The sequence below is a fragment of the Haliotis rubra genome, unplaced genomic scaffold, assembly GCF_003918875.1.
Source record: "Haliotis rubra isolate DU_JTF1 unplaced genomic scaffold, ASM391887v1 Scf124, whole genome shotgun sequence".
NCBI classification, from domain to species: Eukaryota; Metazoa; Mollusca; class Gastropoda; order Lepetellida; family Haliotidae; genus Haliotis; species Haliotis rubra.
In genome coordinates, this window is record NW_025765159.1 from 1,689,999 (window position 1) to 1,709,527 (window position 19,529).

The 19,529-nt window shown below is 55.2% G+C and overlaps 1 protein-coding gene across 4 annotated transcripts in view; it reads right to left on the reverse strand.

Moving 5' to 3' along the window:
* Nucleotides 1–19,529, reverse strand: part of LOC124266222 (DNA repair protein RAD50-like) — a 132,378-nt gene that overhangs the window by 74,271 nt on the left and 38,578 nt on the right. Inside the window, exons 28-30 of one of the 4 annotated variants that reach the window (XM_046701035.1) lie at nt 9,692–9,749; nt 1,283–1,484; nt 45–74 (exon numbers count right to left, since the gene is read on the reverse strand). The exons of the other annotated variants lie outside the window; for them this stretch is intronic. Of the exons in view, the coding sequence (XP_046556991.1) occupies nt 45–74; nt 1,283–1,484; nt 9,692–9,749 (290 nt within the window). The remainder of the gene's footprint in view (nt 1–44; nt 75–1,282; nt 1,485–9,691; nt 9,750–19,529) is intronic. 4 annotated transcript variants of the gene reach the window in all.

Here is a 19,529-nt window from a genome sequence, read left to right on the forward strand (position 1 = left end):
TATTTGTATCATTATGATCATTGTTATTATTACAGACAACGTACCTCAAGTGGTCCGATCTGAGTCTTGGCTTCCTGCAAACAAAGAAAGATGATCATGTACCTGTATTCCATCAATACTGGAATTGAAATACAATGATCAATAAACAACAACTATTGTTACACCCATTGCCCATTGTAACCAGATGCTGTTTCATAAAACAGCTCATGAAACAGTTCATAACTGTGGTTTAAAACAGTAAACTGTCACACTAGTATTTATCCTACCTCATGTAAGAATGTCCATCTCTGATTGGTTTATGTGTCCTTGAACAAATTACCATGTATGCTCAGTGCACAGATGTACACCGCCCCAGCGGGGTATAAATGGAGAGAATAAATCATTCATACCCTGCCCCATGGAAAGAGCATGTCTCCATGGCAGTCAGTGAACCGTGAACCAGTTGTTCAGATTGACTCATCAGTACCAGGTTAGTAGACCGCCTCCATGGTGTAGTGGTTAGAGCGTCCGCCCGGAGAGCGGAAGGTCGCGGGTTCGATCCCCATCCGCGTCATACCAAAATACGTTAAAATATGGTACTTGTTGGTCCCTGTCTGGCGCTCGGCATTAATGGGTACAACAAGGACTGGTCGGCTCGGAGTCAGTATAATGTGTCTGAGTGGGGTATTCATGCTTCACTGCGGCATGGTATCTCAGTGGGCTAGCACGTCTGCAAGGTATTTTCATGATTTTTGTGAAATATGTGGTCAAAGCTCCACACATGCATACAATACATGGGACTCCAATTACAAATTTTCGGAAACAGAGTAGCAGTGTTCGGAGTTCTGAAGTAATATAGTGTATGTTTAGTTCTTTGTCTGCACTACAAAGAACAACTGATAAAATGACTTGAATGTGTTTTATCTAACAACCAATCAAAGACCTTGTACCACTGAGCATTACTGCGTAATGAATTCTGAGACTGTGAATTCGAAGTATGGCTCTCATTGCTCAGCAAAATCTTTGTAGAATTCTTCACATCACATTAAAAATGTTAATATTTACAAGTCAAAAATTTGTTTCAAACATCCAAATTAGAGGAGGCTGAAAGCTCAGTATTGTAACTGTTATGCCAAAATTGTGATGATTGGCATCTTTGTGTTTCATATTAATATCTAAGTATCACGGAGAGACTGTACCATCAGTAGCTGGTAAAACAGCCAACACTCTGCATAATGTTGCTGTAACTACCAACACTCTGGATAATGTTGCTGTAACTACCAACAGCAACAGCCTGAGTTACCTGGATGTCCTGTTCATGAAGTTTATTGTCGGTGAGGAGGCTAGCCTTCGTCTCTTCCAACTTCGTCTGCTGCTGCAGCTCACTGTCAATCTTCAGCTTCTCTTCCTTCAAAGAGGTCATCTTTGACCTCAGCTTCTGCACATGCTCAGAGTGGTCGCTCAGCTTCTGTCGTTTATGGTCCAGCCTGCGATTGATGGTATCTCTGCCATGGAAGCATGGTTTAGTGTGAGTGAGTGAGGCGCATTTAGCTATAGTCACCATTGGGGTATGTCAGAAATGGGCTTGACACATGGCACCCATGAAGGGAATTAAACCTTGGCCTTCAGTGTGATGAGTGAACACTTGAACCACTGCCCCTCTAACCTGGATATACACATAAACACACTATCATACTTGTATTTACACCTATGTCTAACATACATCTGGCATCCCCTGCCTACACCTGCCTACATCTGGCATCCCCTGCCTACATCTGGCATCCCCTGCCTACATCTGGCATCCCCTGTATAGATCTGGCATCCTCTGCCGGTCTACTCCCATTTGTGAGAACTCCCAGTTGTGAGACTCCCAGTTATGAGACAGTGGAGTAGGTAATTAACAAAGAAAACACACCATACTCCCCTGCCTGATATATAAAATGGATTAACCCTAGCTAATTACTGATTTGCTATGTAACTGAATCTTTTGGAGGTAACTTAATGAAACTTTATAAGATAAATTGATTAACATACTCCAGTAAATGTCCTTAAAAATTTAACCAAACCTGAAGAGGTTTTCAATTCTTCGAAGAGAGTCGTCCTTGGGGTACATATTATGCATTTTCCAAGCTGAAAATGTCCTGTGACAGTTGTATCAATGTTTTTTGAATAAAAAGATTGTACAATAAATAAACTCTTTTATTTACTATACGGCCCCTACCTCACGGAGTTACCTCCCGTTGCGCATGCGCACCAACTGGGTAAGCTCCTAGACCCGTATCATCATTCCTTCTGTTGAATATATCAGTGAACAGAATTGCGGAGAGGCGGAGGTTTACCCCAAGGATCGACTCTCTTCGAAGAATTGAAAACCTCTTCAGGTTTGGTTAATTCTTCTTCATAGAGATCGTCCTTGGGGTACATATTATGCATAAACACAGACTCCCAAAGACCGGAGGCCAGGGAGGAGGGAATTCTGTCCAAGCACACACAAAATATAGCGATCGTGATCATGGAAAAAATTGAACAGACGCCATAACACTCACCTGTCACTTGTCCCAGTTATTCGCGAGGCATTATGGGAGGGAACTGACAGGAGGATTTGTGCTCAAAGACGACCTCCATACGCTTAGCATAGGCAATCGCACATGTACGAATGTCAACAAAACCCCACCCACCACGTGTCGATTAGTGAGCACCGTAGGGGGGAATGTCAATACCGCTCACAATCGACTAATTACTCCTGAGAGAATCGAAAGGGGGTAGTTAGCTCACAGTAGCAGATATGTCAATAATACACAATTATTGTACAGCAGCGTCAATAAACAAACCAATAAACCAAGACTCACTCGGTCAGGGTGGCAGGACACTGTCCACTGGAGAGAACAGAACGGCCAAAGCTCGCGACGATTACGGAATGTGTATCGAGCTGGTAGTGCCGATAAACGCGTGGCTTGGCCGGCTCCAAATAGCGGCAGAGCAGATCTCTTCAATGGGGAGTGCCGATGCAAAAGCTTTTGATGCGGCTACTGCCCTGACCGAGTGAGCCTTCAACCCCTCAGGGGGAGGCTTGCCCTTAGCCTGATAAGCGGCACAAATACACGAAACTAGCCAGCGGGGACAAAGTCTGCTTGCTCGCTGGCAGACCAGCCTTCCCGCCACCAGAACAACAGAACAGCTGGGTACCCGCACAGATTCCCCATGCTCGCTTGATATAGACTTTGAGCGCTTTTACGGACATCCAACGGGTGAGTGCTCGAGGAGTGGTCCCCAATGTGGAAGGCTGGGTAAGAGTGGGAAGTTCGATAGGAGCTGTCACATGGAAAGCGTGATCGACCTTCGGCTGCGTAAGTATCCGGAGGCTTAATGCTGACACGATCAGTGTGAAACATAGTCAGCCGGGTCGGACGACATAGCATGTAAATCGCCGACCCTACGTCCAGATGTTACCGCCACCAGAAAACAGCCTTCCAAGTTAACAACTGAATGGAAATAGCCGATAGGTGTGAGAAAGTTGGACCGGACAGCCAATCTAGCACGGTTGACAAATCCAAAGGTGGACTGGTTAAGCCTGAGAGCAGGTCGAATCCGTTCAGCCAGCAAGAAAGCGCTATGCTGAGGGGTGCTGCCCCAGAAGAGCACCATCGACAGGGGTGTGAAAAGTGGAAATAGCGGTGGAGTAGCCACGAATGGGTCGGCCGCCAGGCCTTCTTCCAAACGAGCTTGCAAAACCCAATACTCAAACTAAATCCGCAGAAAAGGGATCTGCAATCCCCTATCTGAACACCAGCGCCGCATAGCGGGACCACCTATCCTCATACTGAACGCTTGTCGAATCCCTCCGAAGCCAGAATTGTGTCTGCAACTGCTGCAGGAATTCAGCGTGCCTCGAGGCTAGACCTGACAGAGGCCAAGCCACCCACTGAATCCGTGGATTTGGGTGGGCCCGCTCTGAGTGAGAATGTCCGGGTCAGTGAAGGTAATAGATCAGGAGGCTGAGCCAGAAACCTGAGAATTACCGAAACCAGCTCTGTGACGCCAAAGCGGTGCCAGTAGCACAAGCAGCCGAGCTGGCTGGGTGGACAGCTGTGAAAGGACACGGGAATGAGTGGTAACGGCGCGGGAAGCGCCCAGAGCACTTTGCCCGTCCCAATCCAGCAGGAAGGCGTCGGCAGCCAACGCCCTGGGTCGGTATTAGAGAGCAGAACACGGGTGTCTGATGCGTCCCGCCGACGCAAACAGATCAACCTGGAACGACCCGCACAACTGGGAGATTACTCTGAAAATCTGCCTGTCGAGCATCCACTCCTTTGAGGGCCAGGATCCGGCGAGAGAGCGATCTGCTCGCACGCTCTCCAGCCCCGAAGATAAACAGGAGTACCTGACAGTCGCACTGGTCGCACCAGAGGAGAAAGTCCCACGCCTCCCGGAGGAGCGCTGGGGACACCGTGCCGCCCTGCTTCAGGATGTACGACATGGCCGTCTGGTTGTCCAACTGAAGACGGACTACCTGGCCACGGACATGCTCTCTGAAGCTCTCGAAAACCAACCGCACAGCTCTCAGTTCCAACACGTCGAATCCGTTCCGCGCCAGCAAGAAAGCGCCGTACGAGAGGGTGCTGCCCCAGAAGAGCACCATCGACAGGGGTGTGAAAAGTGGAAATAGCGGTGGAGTAGCCACGAATGGTCGAAGCCGCCAGGCCTTCTTCCAAACGAGCTTGCAAAAACCCAATACTCAAACTAAATCCGCAGAAAAGGGATCTGCAATCCCCCTATCTGAACACCAGCGCGCATAGCGGGACCACCTATCCTCATACTGAACGTTTGTCTAATCCCACCGAAGCCAGAATTGTGTCTGCAACTGCTGCAGGAATTCCGCGCGCTCGAGGCTAGACCTGACAGAGGCCAAGCCACCCACTGAATCCGCGGATTTGGGTGGGGCCCGCTCTGAGTGAGAATGTCCGGGTCGTAAGGTAATAGATCAGGAGGCTGAGCCAGAAACCTGAGAATTACCGAAACCAGCTCTGTGGACGGCCAAAGCGGTGCCAGTAGCACAAGCAGCCGAGCTGGCTGGGTGGACAGCTGTGAAAGGACACGGGAATGAGTGGTAACGGCGGGAACGCCCAGAGCACTTTGCCCGTCCCAATCCAGCAGGAAGGCGCCGCAGCCAACGCCTCTGGGTCCGTATTCGAGAGCAGAACACGGTGTCTGATGCGCCCCGCCGGACGCAAACAGATCCACCTGGAACGACCCGCATAACTGGGAGATTACTCTGAAAATCTGCCTGTCGAAAGCATCCACTGCGGCGGGCCAGGATCCGGGCGAGAGCCGCCTGCTCGCGACGCTCTCCAGCCCCGGAGATAAACAGGGAGTACCTGACAATCGCACTGGTCGCACCAGAGGAGAAAGTCCCACGCCCCGGAGGAGCGCTGGGGACACCGCGTCAGCGCCTGCTTCAGGATGTACGACATGGCCGCCTGGTTGTCCAACTGAAGACGGACTACCTGGCCACGGACATGCTCTCTGAAGCCCGAAAACCAACCGCACAGCTCTCAGTTCCAACACGCTGATGTGAAGGTGGGCTTCGCTTCGACCAGAGTCCGGACGCCGACAGACTGCCCAGAACACCCCCAGCCCGTGAGGGACGATCGGTCTGAACTGTGAGAGCTGGCGCCGGATTTCCAAGGGGATCCCCTGGTGAGATTCCCCGACATTTGTCCACCACTGAAGGTGAGGTGTCAACCACTGGGGACTGTGAGACTGCGCCCAGATCCTCCGCGGTGAGCCCACAGCCGAGCCAAAGCTTGCTGTATAGGGCGATCCTCAACCGCTACCGCCACACTACAGAGATCGCACGCCGCCATATGGCTCCAGTAGACGGAGCCAAGTCCGCGCTGGTGCCTGGGGCTGGGAGAGGAACGAAGATACCATCTCCCAACTCTGGTGATCCGGGTCGGGCTTAACAAGGAAACGAGATCCTTGTTTGTTTGGAATCGCGCCCCAAGAAAAACCAAGTCCTGGGTGGGTACCAGGTCGGATTTCTTGAGGTTGATGATCCACCCCAGTCGAATTAGAATGTCTATCACTGTGTGAGTAGCATCTAGACTCGCTGGCTGTGTTAGTGCTCCGAGCAACCAGTCGTCGAGGTAAGGGTAACAACGCCTTCCTTGCGAACGAGCGAGGGTAGCTGGGACTAACATGAGCTTGGTGAACACCCTTGGGGCAGTCGATATGCCGGGGGGAGCACCCTGAATTGGTAACACATCCCGCCGTAAGAGAACCGGCGTACTGCTTGAACGATGGATGTATGGGCACATGCAGATACGCATCCTTTAGGTCGATTGACGTGAGCCAATCGCCGGGCTGAACAGATGAGATCACCGAGCGCAGTGTCTCCATCTTGAAGGATGGTACTTCTAGCATGCGGTTCAACCCCTTGAGGTTGAGAATGGGACGGAACCCGCCGTCTTTCTTCGGGACGAGGAAGTACGTGGAGTAAAATCCCGCCTGTTCCTCTCCCGGTGGAATGCGCCGACAAGGGACTTGTCCAGCAGAGCCTGAACTTCGTCACGCAATATGTCCGCCCTTGCCTGACATGACGGCACCGAAGTCGGGCGGACCTCGCTTCCACAGTGGTAAATGGCCGATGCTGACGGTGGCCAGCACCCAAGCATTGTTGGTAGCCTTCTCCCATTCCGTCAGGAATAGAGAGAGGTGGCCTCCCACTGGGATATGGGGTAGGAGCGCGTGCGTTGTCCCGAGCAGCGGAGCTGACTGGGCGTGACACACGGCTTGAGCGACAGCCTGATGGGTTAACGGGAGGTCGGGCAGACCTCCCGCTACCGCGCAAAAGGCTGGGAGCTAGTCGACGAAGACTGCTCCTTGCCCCTACCCTTGGCGGACCGGTTCCTCCGCCTACCCCTACCAAGCGGCCGAAGCCAGCCGGCAGACTCGGGTGTAGGCTGCACCCGGGCGGAGGAAGGTGGAACGGGAGCTGGGGCGAGACACCCGCGGGTGCTCCAACAAGGCCTTAGAGTCCTTGAAGGAGGTAGCTGCAGCGCAGCCTCCCAATGACCTGCTGTGCCCCTGGAAAGAGGGTCGCTCCCAGACGGAAGGGGAGGGCCAGCAAGGTCTGCTGCGTCGCTGCCGAGTACCGAGACGTCGACAGCCACAGCTTGCGCATCCCCATGACTGCGCACATCACCGTCGACGCAGCAGACCGCAAAGAGTCGCTCGCGAGGTGGGCCTGTACTTCCGAGATAGCTGACGGAGCAGCACGACATGCGGCGAACGCCACCAGCATGCCCTCCGCCTCCAGGGCCGACCTCTGTATCGAGGGGAGAGGTAGGCCTCATGGACCACCACCCTGACCTGCTGCATAGCGCCCGCAGACCTCCTCGTAGGTCCGCACGCATGCCTCAGGGGGCCCGCAGGGCAAACGGTGGAGTAACACGCCCTTGCCGAGCAGCCGGAGCTGCTCCGGAGGAAGCCGAGCCTCCCCCCAGGGCGACGGAAGTGAAAACACACTCGTCCACGATGGGTACCACGAACAGGGATTCCTCCCCAAGCTGGTATCTCCGTACAAGCTCCGGCAAGTCGAACCGGACACGGGAACCAGACAAGAGGGGATCAACCACGCCCTGTACCAACGAGGGCAGAATGCGGAGCTGCGCCTGGGCGTAGGCTGCCTAGGGGCAAACGCCTCGCCTGGCAAGCGGAACTCAGCCGAAGTCCGAGCTGCCAACAGGCACCGCGGCCTGGGGTAGGCCCTCGGCAATCCTTTGCCGGACCTCCCGCAGAGCCGGAGCAAAACGGAAAGCACCGTCATGCTCCTCTACCTCCCCAGTCTCCATCGACTCGGCGCCCGAGCCCGAGTCTGAGGCTGGGTCTCCTCTGAAAGAGGACCCGAACCCCGACCCGGTGGGCTGCCTAGCACTAGGAAGCACAGAGAGGGAGGAGCAGACAGAGTGCCCCGCCGCCAGCCCTGCAAGCGCATGCACGACCCCCGTCCCGAGACGCTGGAGGCATACCAGGCAGAACTGGTGCCTCCGCTCTCATGGGGCGGAGGGCGCAGGGATCGGAACCCCAGGAATACTCAACGGTCCCTGCGCCAACTCCGAGAGGGGACTGGGAGCACCTCCCCCTCCGGGCAGCCGAGGCGTCCGGACCCGAAGCCAGAGGCAACGGGTCTACAGACGCCTCAAGGCTGAGGGATCGAGCCGAGCCCGGCGATCCCACCCCCTGACTCTCCGCCCCCCGTCCAGAGTGAGCGAGGAACTCCTGCCGGAGCCCTCCAACAGACTCACGGACGAGGGACTTCACGGAGTCCATATGTTGCTGAAATAATTTATCCATTAATGACATGTCAAACCCACCAGTAGAAGCAGGAGAGGGGGATTGGCCGTGGGATTTTTTTCCCTTACGAGACCGCTTTTGGGTCTTAGACGGGGGGACCTGGGTGAGTTCCCCACCCGCCTCTCGCATCTCTTTGTAAAAGAGAGTGTCAGCCGCCCTCCTCTTTTGGGCACGGGGGGAAACCCCAAGACAGATTGGACACACTTCGGCGTCATGGCCGGTTTTCTCCAGGCAGGCCACACATTGGTCATGCCTGTCGCCCGCGGGAATGCTCTGTCCACAGACCTAACAGGAGGTAAAGGCCTGAAAGCAAACACGCAAGCATGTAGCTAACGGCGCACCAGCAACATATATACACGTAGAAAACATTGAAAAATACGCGGAAGGCTACCACGGAAGTAATAGTTGGTTCAATACGCAATATTACGACCACATGGCACGCTAAACTTCCCGCCATGGCAGAGCAACGAGTGCGTAAACCGGAAAGGGAAAGTTAGCGTAATATAATTAATACAAAGTCACAATTATGAAACAACCAACTGCAAAGCTTTACTGTTCCTTTCATAGGGCAATAAAGACCATACATACAGGTGGTGTAGTCTCAGACATAGTTTTCTTTATCGCAGATAAAGTCAGCTCTGTGGGCACATGGACGCCTGTTCACGGCAGTGACAGCAGAAGGAATGATGATACGGGCCTAGGAGCTTACTCCAGTTGGTGCGCATGCTAACGGGAGGTAACTCCGTGAGGTTGGGGCCGATAATAAATAAAAGTTTTTATTTATTGTACAATCTTTTATTCAAAAACATTGATACAACTGTCACAGGACATTTTCAGCTTGAAAATGCATAATATGTACCCCAAGGACGATCTCTATGAAGAAGAATTAAAATATTTATTGAACTATTTCTTCTTTGTAAATAAAATCTTTGATAATCTATTTCATTAATCAACTCATCAATGAACTATGCCTCCTGTGGGTACTCTTCAACAACTGGGCTGATCCCACTTTCATTGTGGGGATGTGGAAACACCACCTATGTGCACTGAACCATTAATTAATGTGTCTCACAACTGGGAGTTCTCACAAATGGGAGGACACCCCTCTGCCTACATCTGGCATCCCCTGCCTACCTCTGGCATCCCCTGCCTACACCTGGCATCCCCTGTATACATCTGGCATCCTATGCCTACATCTGGCATCCCCTGCCTACATCTGGCATCCCCTGCCTACATCTGGCATCTCCTGTATAGATCTGGCATCCCCTGAATACATCTGGCATCCTATGCCTACACATGGCATCCTCTGTATACAACTGGCATCCTATAACTGGCAACTCTTGGCCACAACACTCACAGCTGCATCTGCTTGTCTTCTTTTTCCCCAATCACAGTCTCCAGGGTCCGTCCAGAGTCTGAAAACCAAACAAATACTCTTTTGGTGATCAAAAGACAAAAAGAACTCTTTCACTTTTTACATGCTTCAGATTAAATACCCCTCAAACCTTATGACTATGCTAACTACTAGCCATGTCTCCACTACCCACTACCCATGCCTCCACTACCCATGCCTCCACTAGCCATGTCTCCACTACCCATGCCTCCACTACCCATGTCTCCACTACCCACGCCTCCACTACCCATGTCTCCACTACCCATGCCTCCACTAGCCATGTCTCCACTAGCCATGTCTCCACTACCCATGCCTCCACTAGCCATGTCTCCACAACCCACACCTCCACTACCCATGTCTCCACTACCCATGCCTCCACTACCCATGTCTCCACTACCCACGCCTCCACTACCCACGCCTCCACTACCCACGTCTCCACTACGCACGCCTCCACTACCCACGCCTCCACCACCCATGTCTCCACTACCCATGCCTCCACTACCCACACCTCCACAACCCACACCTCCACTACCCATGTCTCCACTACCCATGCCTCCACTACCCACGTCTCCACTACCCACACCTCCACTACCCATGCCTCCACTACCCATGCCTCCACTACCCACACCTCCACAACCCATGCCTCCACTACCCACGTCTCAACTACCCACACCTCCACTAGCCATGTCTCCACTACCCATGTCTCCACTTCCCACACCTCCACTACCCATGTCTCCACAACCGATGACTCCACTACCCACGTCTCCACTACCCACGTCTCCACTACCCATGTCTCCACTACCCATGCCTCCACTACCCACACCTCCACTACCCATGTCTCCACTACCCATGCCTCCACTACCCACACCTCCACAACCCATGCCTCCACTACCCACGTCTCCACTACCCACACCTCCACTAGCCATGTCTCCACTACCCATGTCTCCACTACCCATGCCTCCACTACCCACACCTCCACAACCCATGCCTCCACTACCCACGTCTCCACTACCCACACCTCCACTACCCATGTCTCCACTACCCACGATGCCTCCACTACCCACACCTCCACAACCCATGCCTCCACTACCCACGTCTCCACTACCAACACCTCCACCAGCCATGCCTCCACTACCCATGTCTCCACTACCCAGGCCTCCACTACCCACGCCTCCACTACCCACGCCTCCACTACCCACGCCTCCACTACCCACACCTCCACTACCCATGCCTCCACTACCCATGTCTCCACTACCCATGCCTCCACTACCCACACCTCCACAACCCATGCCTCCACTACCCACTACCCACGTCTCCACTAGCCATGCCTCCACTACCCACACCTCCACTACCCATGTTCTCCCACTACCCATGCCTCCACTACCCACGTGCCCCCACTACCCACGCCTCCACAACCCATGCCTATAACTACCTACGCCCTAACTAGCCATGTTCCCACTACCCACACCTCCACTACCCATGTCTCCACTACCCATGCCTCCACTACTCCACACCCCCACAACTCCATGCTCTCCACTAGCTATGCCTCCACTACCCATGCCTCAACTACCCACACACCTCCACAACCTATGCCTCCACTACCCACGCCTCCACTACAGCCATGTCTCCCCACTACCCATGCCTCCACTACCCATGTTCCCACTACCCATGCCTCCACTACTACCACGTCTCCACTACACCCACACCTCCACTACCCATGTCTCCCACTACCCACACCTCCACTACCCATGCCTCCACACTACTCCATGCCTCCCCACTACCTAATGCCCCACCACCCACACCCCACACCTCCACATCCCATGCCTCCACTACCCACGCCTCCACTACCCACGCCCAACCACCCTACCTCATGTTCTCCACTACCCATATGCCTCCCACAACTCCATGCCTCCACTAGCCATGTCTCCCACTACTCCACACCTCCACTACCCATGTCTCCCACTACCCATGCCTCCACTACCCACACCTCCACAACCCATGCTCTCCACTAGCCATGCTCTCCACTACCCATGCCTCCACCTCACCCACACCTCCACAACCCATGCCTCCACTACCCATGTCTCCCACACTACCCATGCCTCCCACTACCCACAACTCCACAACCCATGCTCTCCACTACCCACACCTCCACAACCCATGCCTCCACTACCCATGTCTCCACTAGCCATGCCTCCACTACTCCACGCCTCCACCTCAGCTATGTCTCCACTCACCCATGCCTCCCACTACCTGCCACACCTCCACAACCCATGCCTCCACTACCCACGCCTCACCACTACCCACACCTCCACTACCCATGCCTCTCCACTACCCACACCTCCACTACCCACGCCCCTCAACTACCCACACCTCCACTACCCATGCTCTCCACTACCCACACCTCCAAAACCCCATGCCTCCACTAGCCATGCCTCCCACTACCCATGCCTCCACCTGCCCACACCTCCACAACCCATGCCTCCCACTACCCACGTCTCAACTACCCACACCTCCACTACCCATGCCTCCACTACCCAATGCCTCAACTACCCACACCTCCACAACCCATGCCTCCCACTACCTCCACTACTCCACAACCCACGCCTCCCACTACCCATGCCTCAACTACCCACACCTCCACAACCCCATGCCTCCACTACTTCCACGTGCCTCAACTACTCCACACCTCCACTACTACATGCTCTCCACTACTCCACGCCTCAACTACCCACGCCCACACACTCCACGCCCACTACTCCATGCCTCCACTACTCCACGCCTCCACAACTCCACGCCTCACTAGCCATGCCTCCACTACCCACGCTCTTCACTACCCACGTCTCAACTACCCACACTTCCACACTTCCACTACCTATGCTCTCCCACTACCTCCATGCCTCAACTACCCACGCCTCCACAACCCCACGCCCACTACCTATGCTCTCCACTACCCACACTCTCCACAACCCCATGACTCCCACTACCCATGCTCTCTATCACTACTCCACGCCTCTCAACTACCTAATGCCTCAACTACTCCACACCTCCACTACTCCATGCCTCCACTAGCCATGCTCTCCACAACCCATGCCTCCATCTACTCACCCACACATCCACAACCCATGCCTCCACTACCCATGTCTCCCCACTACCACCACTTCCACTACCCATCGCCTCCACTAGCCATGTCTCCACTACCTCCATGTCTCCACTCACCCACTGCCCCCACTACCCACACCTCCACTACCCATGCCTCCACATGCCTCCCACTACTCCATGCTCTCCACTACCCCACACCTCCACAACCCATGCCTCCACTCAGCCATGCCTCCACTACCCATGCCTCCACTACCCACACCTCCACAACCCATGCCTCCACTACCCATGTCTCCACTCCATGCCTCCACTACCATGTTCCCCCCACTACCCATGCCTTCACTACCCACACCTCCACTAGCCATGCTCTCCACTACCCACGCCCACTACTCCATGCCTCCACTACCCACCATGTCTCCCCACTACTCCATGCCTCAACTACCTACACCTCCACTACCCACGCCTCAACTACCCACACCTCCACTACCCACACCTCCATTACCCATGCCTTTCACTCACCCACACCTCCACAACCCATGCCTCCACTACCCACGCTTCCTCAACCTACTCCACACCCTCCACAACCCATGCCTCCACTACCCAATGCCTCCACTACCCACACCTCCACTACCCATGTCCCCCACTACCCATGCCTCCCACTACCCACACCTCCACTACCCACGCCTCAACTACTCCACACCTCCACTACCCATGCCCTCCACTACCCACGTGCCCCAACCACCCCACACCTCCACTACCCAAGCCTCCACTACCCACTGCCTCAACTACCCACACCTCCCCACTACCCACGCCTCAACTACTCCACACCTCCACTACCCAATGCCCCAACTACCCACACCTCCACTACCCATGCCTCCACTACCCACGCCTCAACTACCCACACCTCCACTCACCCATGCCCCCACTCAGCCATGTCTCCCACCTACCCACACCTCCACTACCCATGCTTCCCACCACCCACGTTCCCTCAACTACCCATGCCTCCCACTACCCACGCCTCCACTACCCACACCTCCACTACTTATGCTTCCACTACCCGTGTCTCCACTACCCACGCCTCAACTACCCGTGCCTCCACTACCCAGTACCCGTGCTTCCACTACCCATGCCTTAACTACCTCCACTACCCACGCCTCCACTAGCCATGTCTCCACTACCCACTACCCGTGCCTCCACTACCTACGCCTCCACTAGCCATGTCTCCACTACCCACTACCCGTGCCTCCCCTACCCATGCCTCCACTACCCACGCCTCCACTAGCCATGTCTCCACTCAGCCATGTCTCCACACTCACCCATGCCTCCACTAGCCATGTTCCCCACAACCCACACCTCCACCACACCCATGTCTCCACTCACCCATGCCCCCACTCACCCATGTCTCCACCTCACCCACGCCCACTCACTGGCCCACGCCTCCACTACCCACGCCCCCACCCACGCACGCCTTCTCCACTACCCACTTCTCCACCACCCATGTCTCCCCACCCCACCCATGCCTCCACTACCCACACCTCCACAACCCACACCTCCACTGCCACCCATGTTCCCCACCACCCATGCCTCCCACTACCCACGTCTCCACTACCCACGCCTCCACTCACCCACACCCTCCACTACCCATGCCTCCACTACCCATGCCTCCACTTCACTTCCACACCTCCTCCACAACCCCATGCCTTCCATCACTTCAATGCCCTCAACTACTCTACACCTCCACTCAGCCATGTCTCCACTCCCTCACCCATGTTCTCCCACTTCCCACACCTCCACTCACCCATGTTCCCACAACCGGGATGACTCCACTACCTGTCACGTGATTCACTCACCCACGCTCTCCACTTCACCCATGTCTCTACTCACCTATGCCTCTCACAACCCACACCTCCACAACCCATGCCTCCACCTTTCACCCACCTCTCACTACCCACACCTCCACTAGCCATGTTCCCACTACCTATGTCTCCCCACTACCCATGCCTCCCACTACCCACACCTCCACAACCCATGCTCTCCACTACCCACGCCTCCACTTACCCACACCTCCACTACCCATGTTCCCCACTACCCACCCACCATGCCTCCACTACTCCACACCCTCCACAACCCATGCCTCCACCACACCCACGCCTCCCACTACCAACACCTCCCACCAGCCATGCCTCCACTACCCATGTCTCCACTACCCAGGCCCTCCACTCACCACCACCTCCCACTACCCACGCCTCTCCACTACCCACCGCCTCCACTACTCCACACCTCCACTACCCATGTGTCCCACTACCCATGCCTCCACTACCCATGTCTCCCACTACCCATGCCTCCACTACCCCACACACCTCCACAACCCATGCCTCCCACTACCCACTACCCACTGCCTCCACTAGCCATGCCTCCCACTACTACCCACACCTCCACTACCCATGTCTCCACTACCCATGCCTCCACTACCCACGCCTCCACTACCCACGCCTCCACAACCCATGCTCTCACCACTCATCACGCCTCCACTCAGCCATGTCTCCACTCACCCACACCTCCACCACTACCCATGTCTCCCTTACCCATGCCTCCACTACCCACACACCTCCACAACCCATGCCTCCACCAGCCATGCCTCCACTCACCCATGCCCCCAACCACCTACACCTCCACAACCCCATGCCTCCACTCACCCACGCCTCCACTCAGCCATGTTCCCACTACCCATGCCTCCCACTACCCATGCCCCCACCACCCATGCCTCCACTCACCCACTGTTCCCACTCACCCACACCTCCACCACCCATGTCCCCACTTACCCACACCTCCACTACCCATGTCTCCACTACCCATGCTCTCCACTACCTACTGCTCCCACTCACCCACACCTCTCACATCCCATGCCTCCTGCACTACCTTAATGCCTCCCACTCTACCCACTTCCACTACCTTATGTCTCCCACTCACCCATGTTTCCACAACCCCATGCCTCCACTAGCTATGTTCCCCACTACTCCACACCTCCACTACCCATGTTCCCACTCACTCCATGCCTCCACTACCCACACTCTCCACAACCCATGCCTCCCACTAGCCATGCCTCCACTACCCATGCCTCTCCACTACTCCACACCTCCACAACTCCATGCTCTCCACTACCCATGTTCTACTACTTACCCATGCCTCCACTTTCACTCCACAACTCCACAACCCCATGCTCTACTCACTCCTTTACACCTCCACAACTCCATGCCTCCACTACCTATGTCTCCACTACTCAGCCATGCCTCCACTACCCACGCTCTCACTCAGCCATGTCTCTACTCACCCATGCCTCCACTACCCACACCTCCACAACCCATGCCTCCACTACCTAATGCCTCCACTCACTCCACACCTCCACTACCCATGCCCCACTACCCACACCTTCCACTACCCACGCCTCCCAATCCTTACCTACCTCCACTACCCATGCCTCCACTACTCCACACCTCCAAAACCCATGCCTCCACTAGCCATGCCTCCACTACCCATGCCTCCCCACTACCCACACCTCCACAACCCCATGCTCTCCACTACCTCCAATGCCCCCAACTACTCCACACCTCCACTACCTATGCTCTCCACTACTCATCTGCCTCAATCCACTTCCACACCTCTCCACAACCTATGCTCTCCACTACCCACGCTTCCACAACCCATTTCCCACTACCCATGCCTCCTCAACTACTCCACACTCTCTCCACAACCTATGCCTCCACCTTACTTCCACGCCTCAACTACTCCACACTTCTCCACTACCAATGCTCTCCACTACCTCCATGCCTCTCAACTACTTCCACGCTCTCCACAACCCACGCCCACTACTCCATGCTCTCCACTACACCACGCTTCCACAACCCACGCCCACTAGCCATGCTCTCCACTACTCATCAATGCCTTTTCACTACTCCATCGCTCTCAACTACCTACCACACCTCCACTACCCCATGCCTCCCACTACCCACGCCTCAACTACAATAATTTCTTCCCACAACCCACGCCTCCACTACCCATGCCTCTACCTACTTCCACACCTCCACAACCCATGACTCCACTCACCTATGCTCTCCTCACTACCCACGCTCTCAACTACCTAATGCCTCAACTACTCCACACCTCTCCACTACCTTATGCTCCTCCACTTTAGCCATGCCTCCACAACCCCATGCCTCCACTACCCACACATATCCACAACCTATGCCTCCCACTACCCATGTTCCCACTCACCCACGCCCACTACCCATGCCTCCACTAGCCATGTCTCCACTACCCATGTTCCCCACTACCCACGTCTCCCCCACTACCCACACCTCCACTACCCATGTTCCACTCACTACTCCATGCCCACTACCCACACACACCTCCACAACCTTATGCCTCCACCTAGCCATGCCTCCACTCACCCATGCCTCCACTACCCACACCTCCTCCACAACCCATGCCCCACTACCCATGTCTCCCACTAGCCATGTCTCCACTACCCATGCCTTTTCACTACCCACACCTCTCCACTCAGCCATGCTTCCACTACCTAATGCCTCCACTACCCATGCCTCCACCTACCCATGTTCTCCCACTCACTCCATGCCTCAACTACTCCACACCTCCACTCCACCCACGCCTCAACTACCCACACCTCCACTACTTCCACACCCTCCATTACCCATGCCTTTCACTACCCACACCCTCCACAACCCATGCCTCCACTACCTAATGCTTTCAACTACTCCACACCTCCACAACCCATGCCTCCACTCACCCACGCCCCCCCACTACCCACACCTCCACTCACCCATGTCTCCCACTACCCATGCCTCCACTACCCACACCTCCACTACCCACGCCTCAACTACCCACACCTCCACTACATGCCTCCACTCACCCACGTCTCAACTACCCACACCTCCACTACCCAAGCCTCCACTACCCAATGCCTCAACTACCCACACCTCCACTACCCACGCCTCAATCAACTACCACACCTCCACTACCCAATGCCTCAACTACCCACACCTCCACTACCCATGCCTCCACTACCCACGCCTCAACTACCCACACCTCCACTCACCCATGTGTCTCCACTCAGCCATGTTCCACCTCACCCACACCTCCACTACCCATGCTTCCACTCACCCACGTCTCAACTAACTCACCCATGCCTCCACCTCACCCACTACCCACTACTCCACACCTCCACTACTTATGCTTCCACTACTCGTGTCTCCACTACCCACTTCAACTACCCGTGGCTCTCCACTACCCAGTACACCAGTTTCCCACTCACCCATGCCTTTAACTACATACCTCCACTACCCACTTCCACTCAGCCATGTCTCCACTCACTACCCACTCACCCGTGCCTCTCCACTACGCGTCTCCACTAGCCATGTTCCCCACTACTCCACTACCCTCGCCTCCCCTACTCCATGCCTCCCACTACCACGCTTCCACTTAGCCATGTCTCCACTCAGCCATGTTCCCCACTACCCATGCCCCACTAGCCATGTCTCCACAACCCACACCTCCACTACCCATGTCTCCACTCACCCATGCCTCCACTCACCATGTGTCTCCACCACCCACGCCTCCCACTACCCACGCTTCCCACTCACCTCCACGCCTCCACTACGCACGCCCACTCACCCACGCCTCCACCACCCATGTTCCCACCACCCATGCCTCCACTACCCACACCTCCACAACCCACACCTCCACTACCCATGTCCCCACTACCCATGCCTCCCACTACCCATCGCCTCCACTCACCCACGTCTCCACTCACCCACACCTCCACTACCCATGCCTCCACTACCCACATGCCTCCCACTCACCCACACCTCCACAACCCATGCCTCCACTCACCCAATGCCTCAACTACTTCCATTCCCCTCCACTAGCCATGTGTCTCCACTCACCCATGTTCCCACTTCCCCACACTCTCCACTACCCATGTTCTCCACAACCCATGACTCTACTACCTTAATGTATCTCATCTACTCCACGCCTCCACTACCCATGTTCCCACTACCCATGCTCTACTCACCCACACCTCCACTACCCATGTCTCCCACTACCCATGCCTCCCACAACCCACACTCTCCACAACTCCATGCCTCCCACCTACCCAATGCCCCACTACTCCACACCTCCACTAGCTTATGTTCTCCACTACCCATGTCTCCCACTCACCCATGCCTCCACTACTCCACACCTCCACAACTCCATGCCTCCACTACCACCCATGCCTCCACTTACTCCACACCTCCACTACCCATGTCTCCACCTACCCATGCCTCCACTACCCACACTCTCCACTACCCACTGCCTCAACTACCCACACCTCCACTACTCCATGCCTCCACTACCCACGTCTCAACTACCCACACACTCTCACTAGCACTCCATGTCTCCCACTAGCCATGCCTCCACTACCCACACCTCCACTACCCATGCTTTCCACTACCCACGCCTCAACTACCTATGCTCTCCACTACCCACTTCTCCACTACCCACACCTCCACCACTTATAAGTTTCCCACTACCTCGTGTCTCCACTACTCCACACCTCAACTACCTCGTGGTCTCCACTACCCAGTACCCAAGTGCTTCCACTTACCCATGCCTTTAACTACCTCCCACTACCCCACGCCTCCACTTAGCC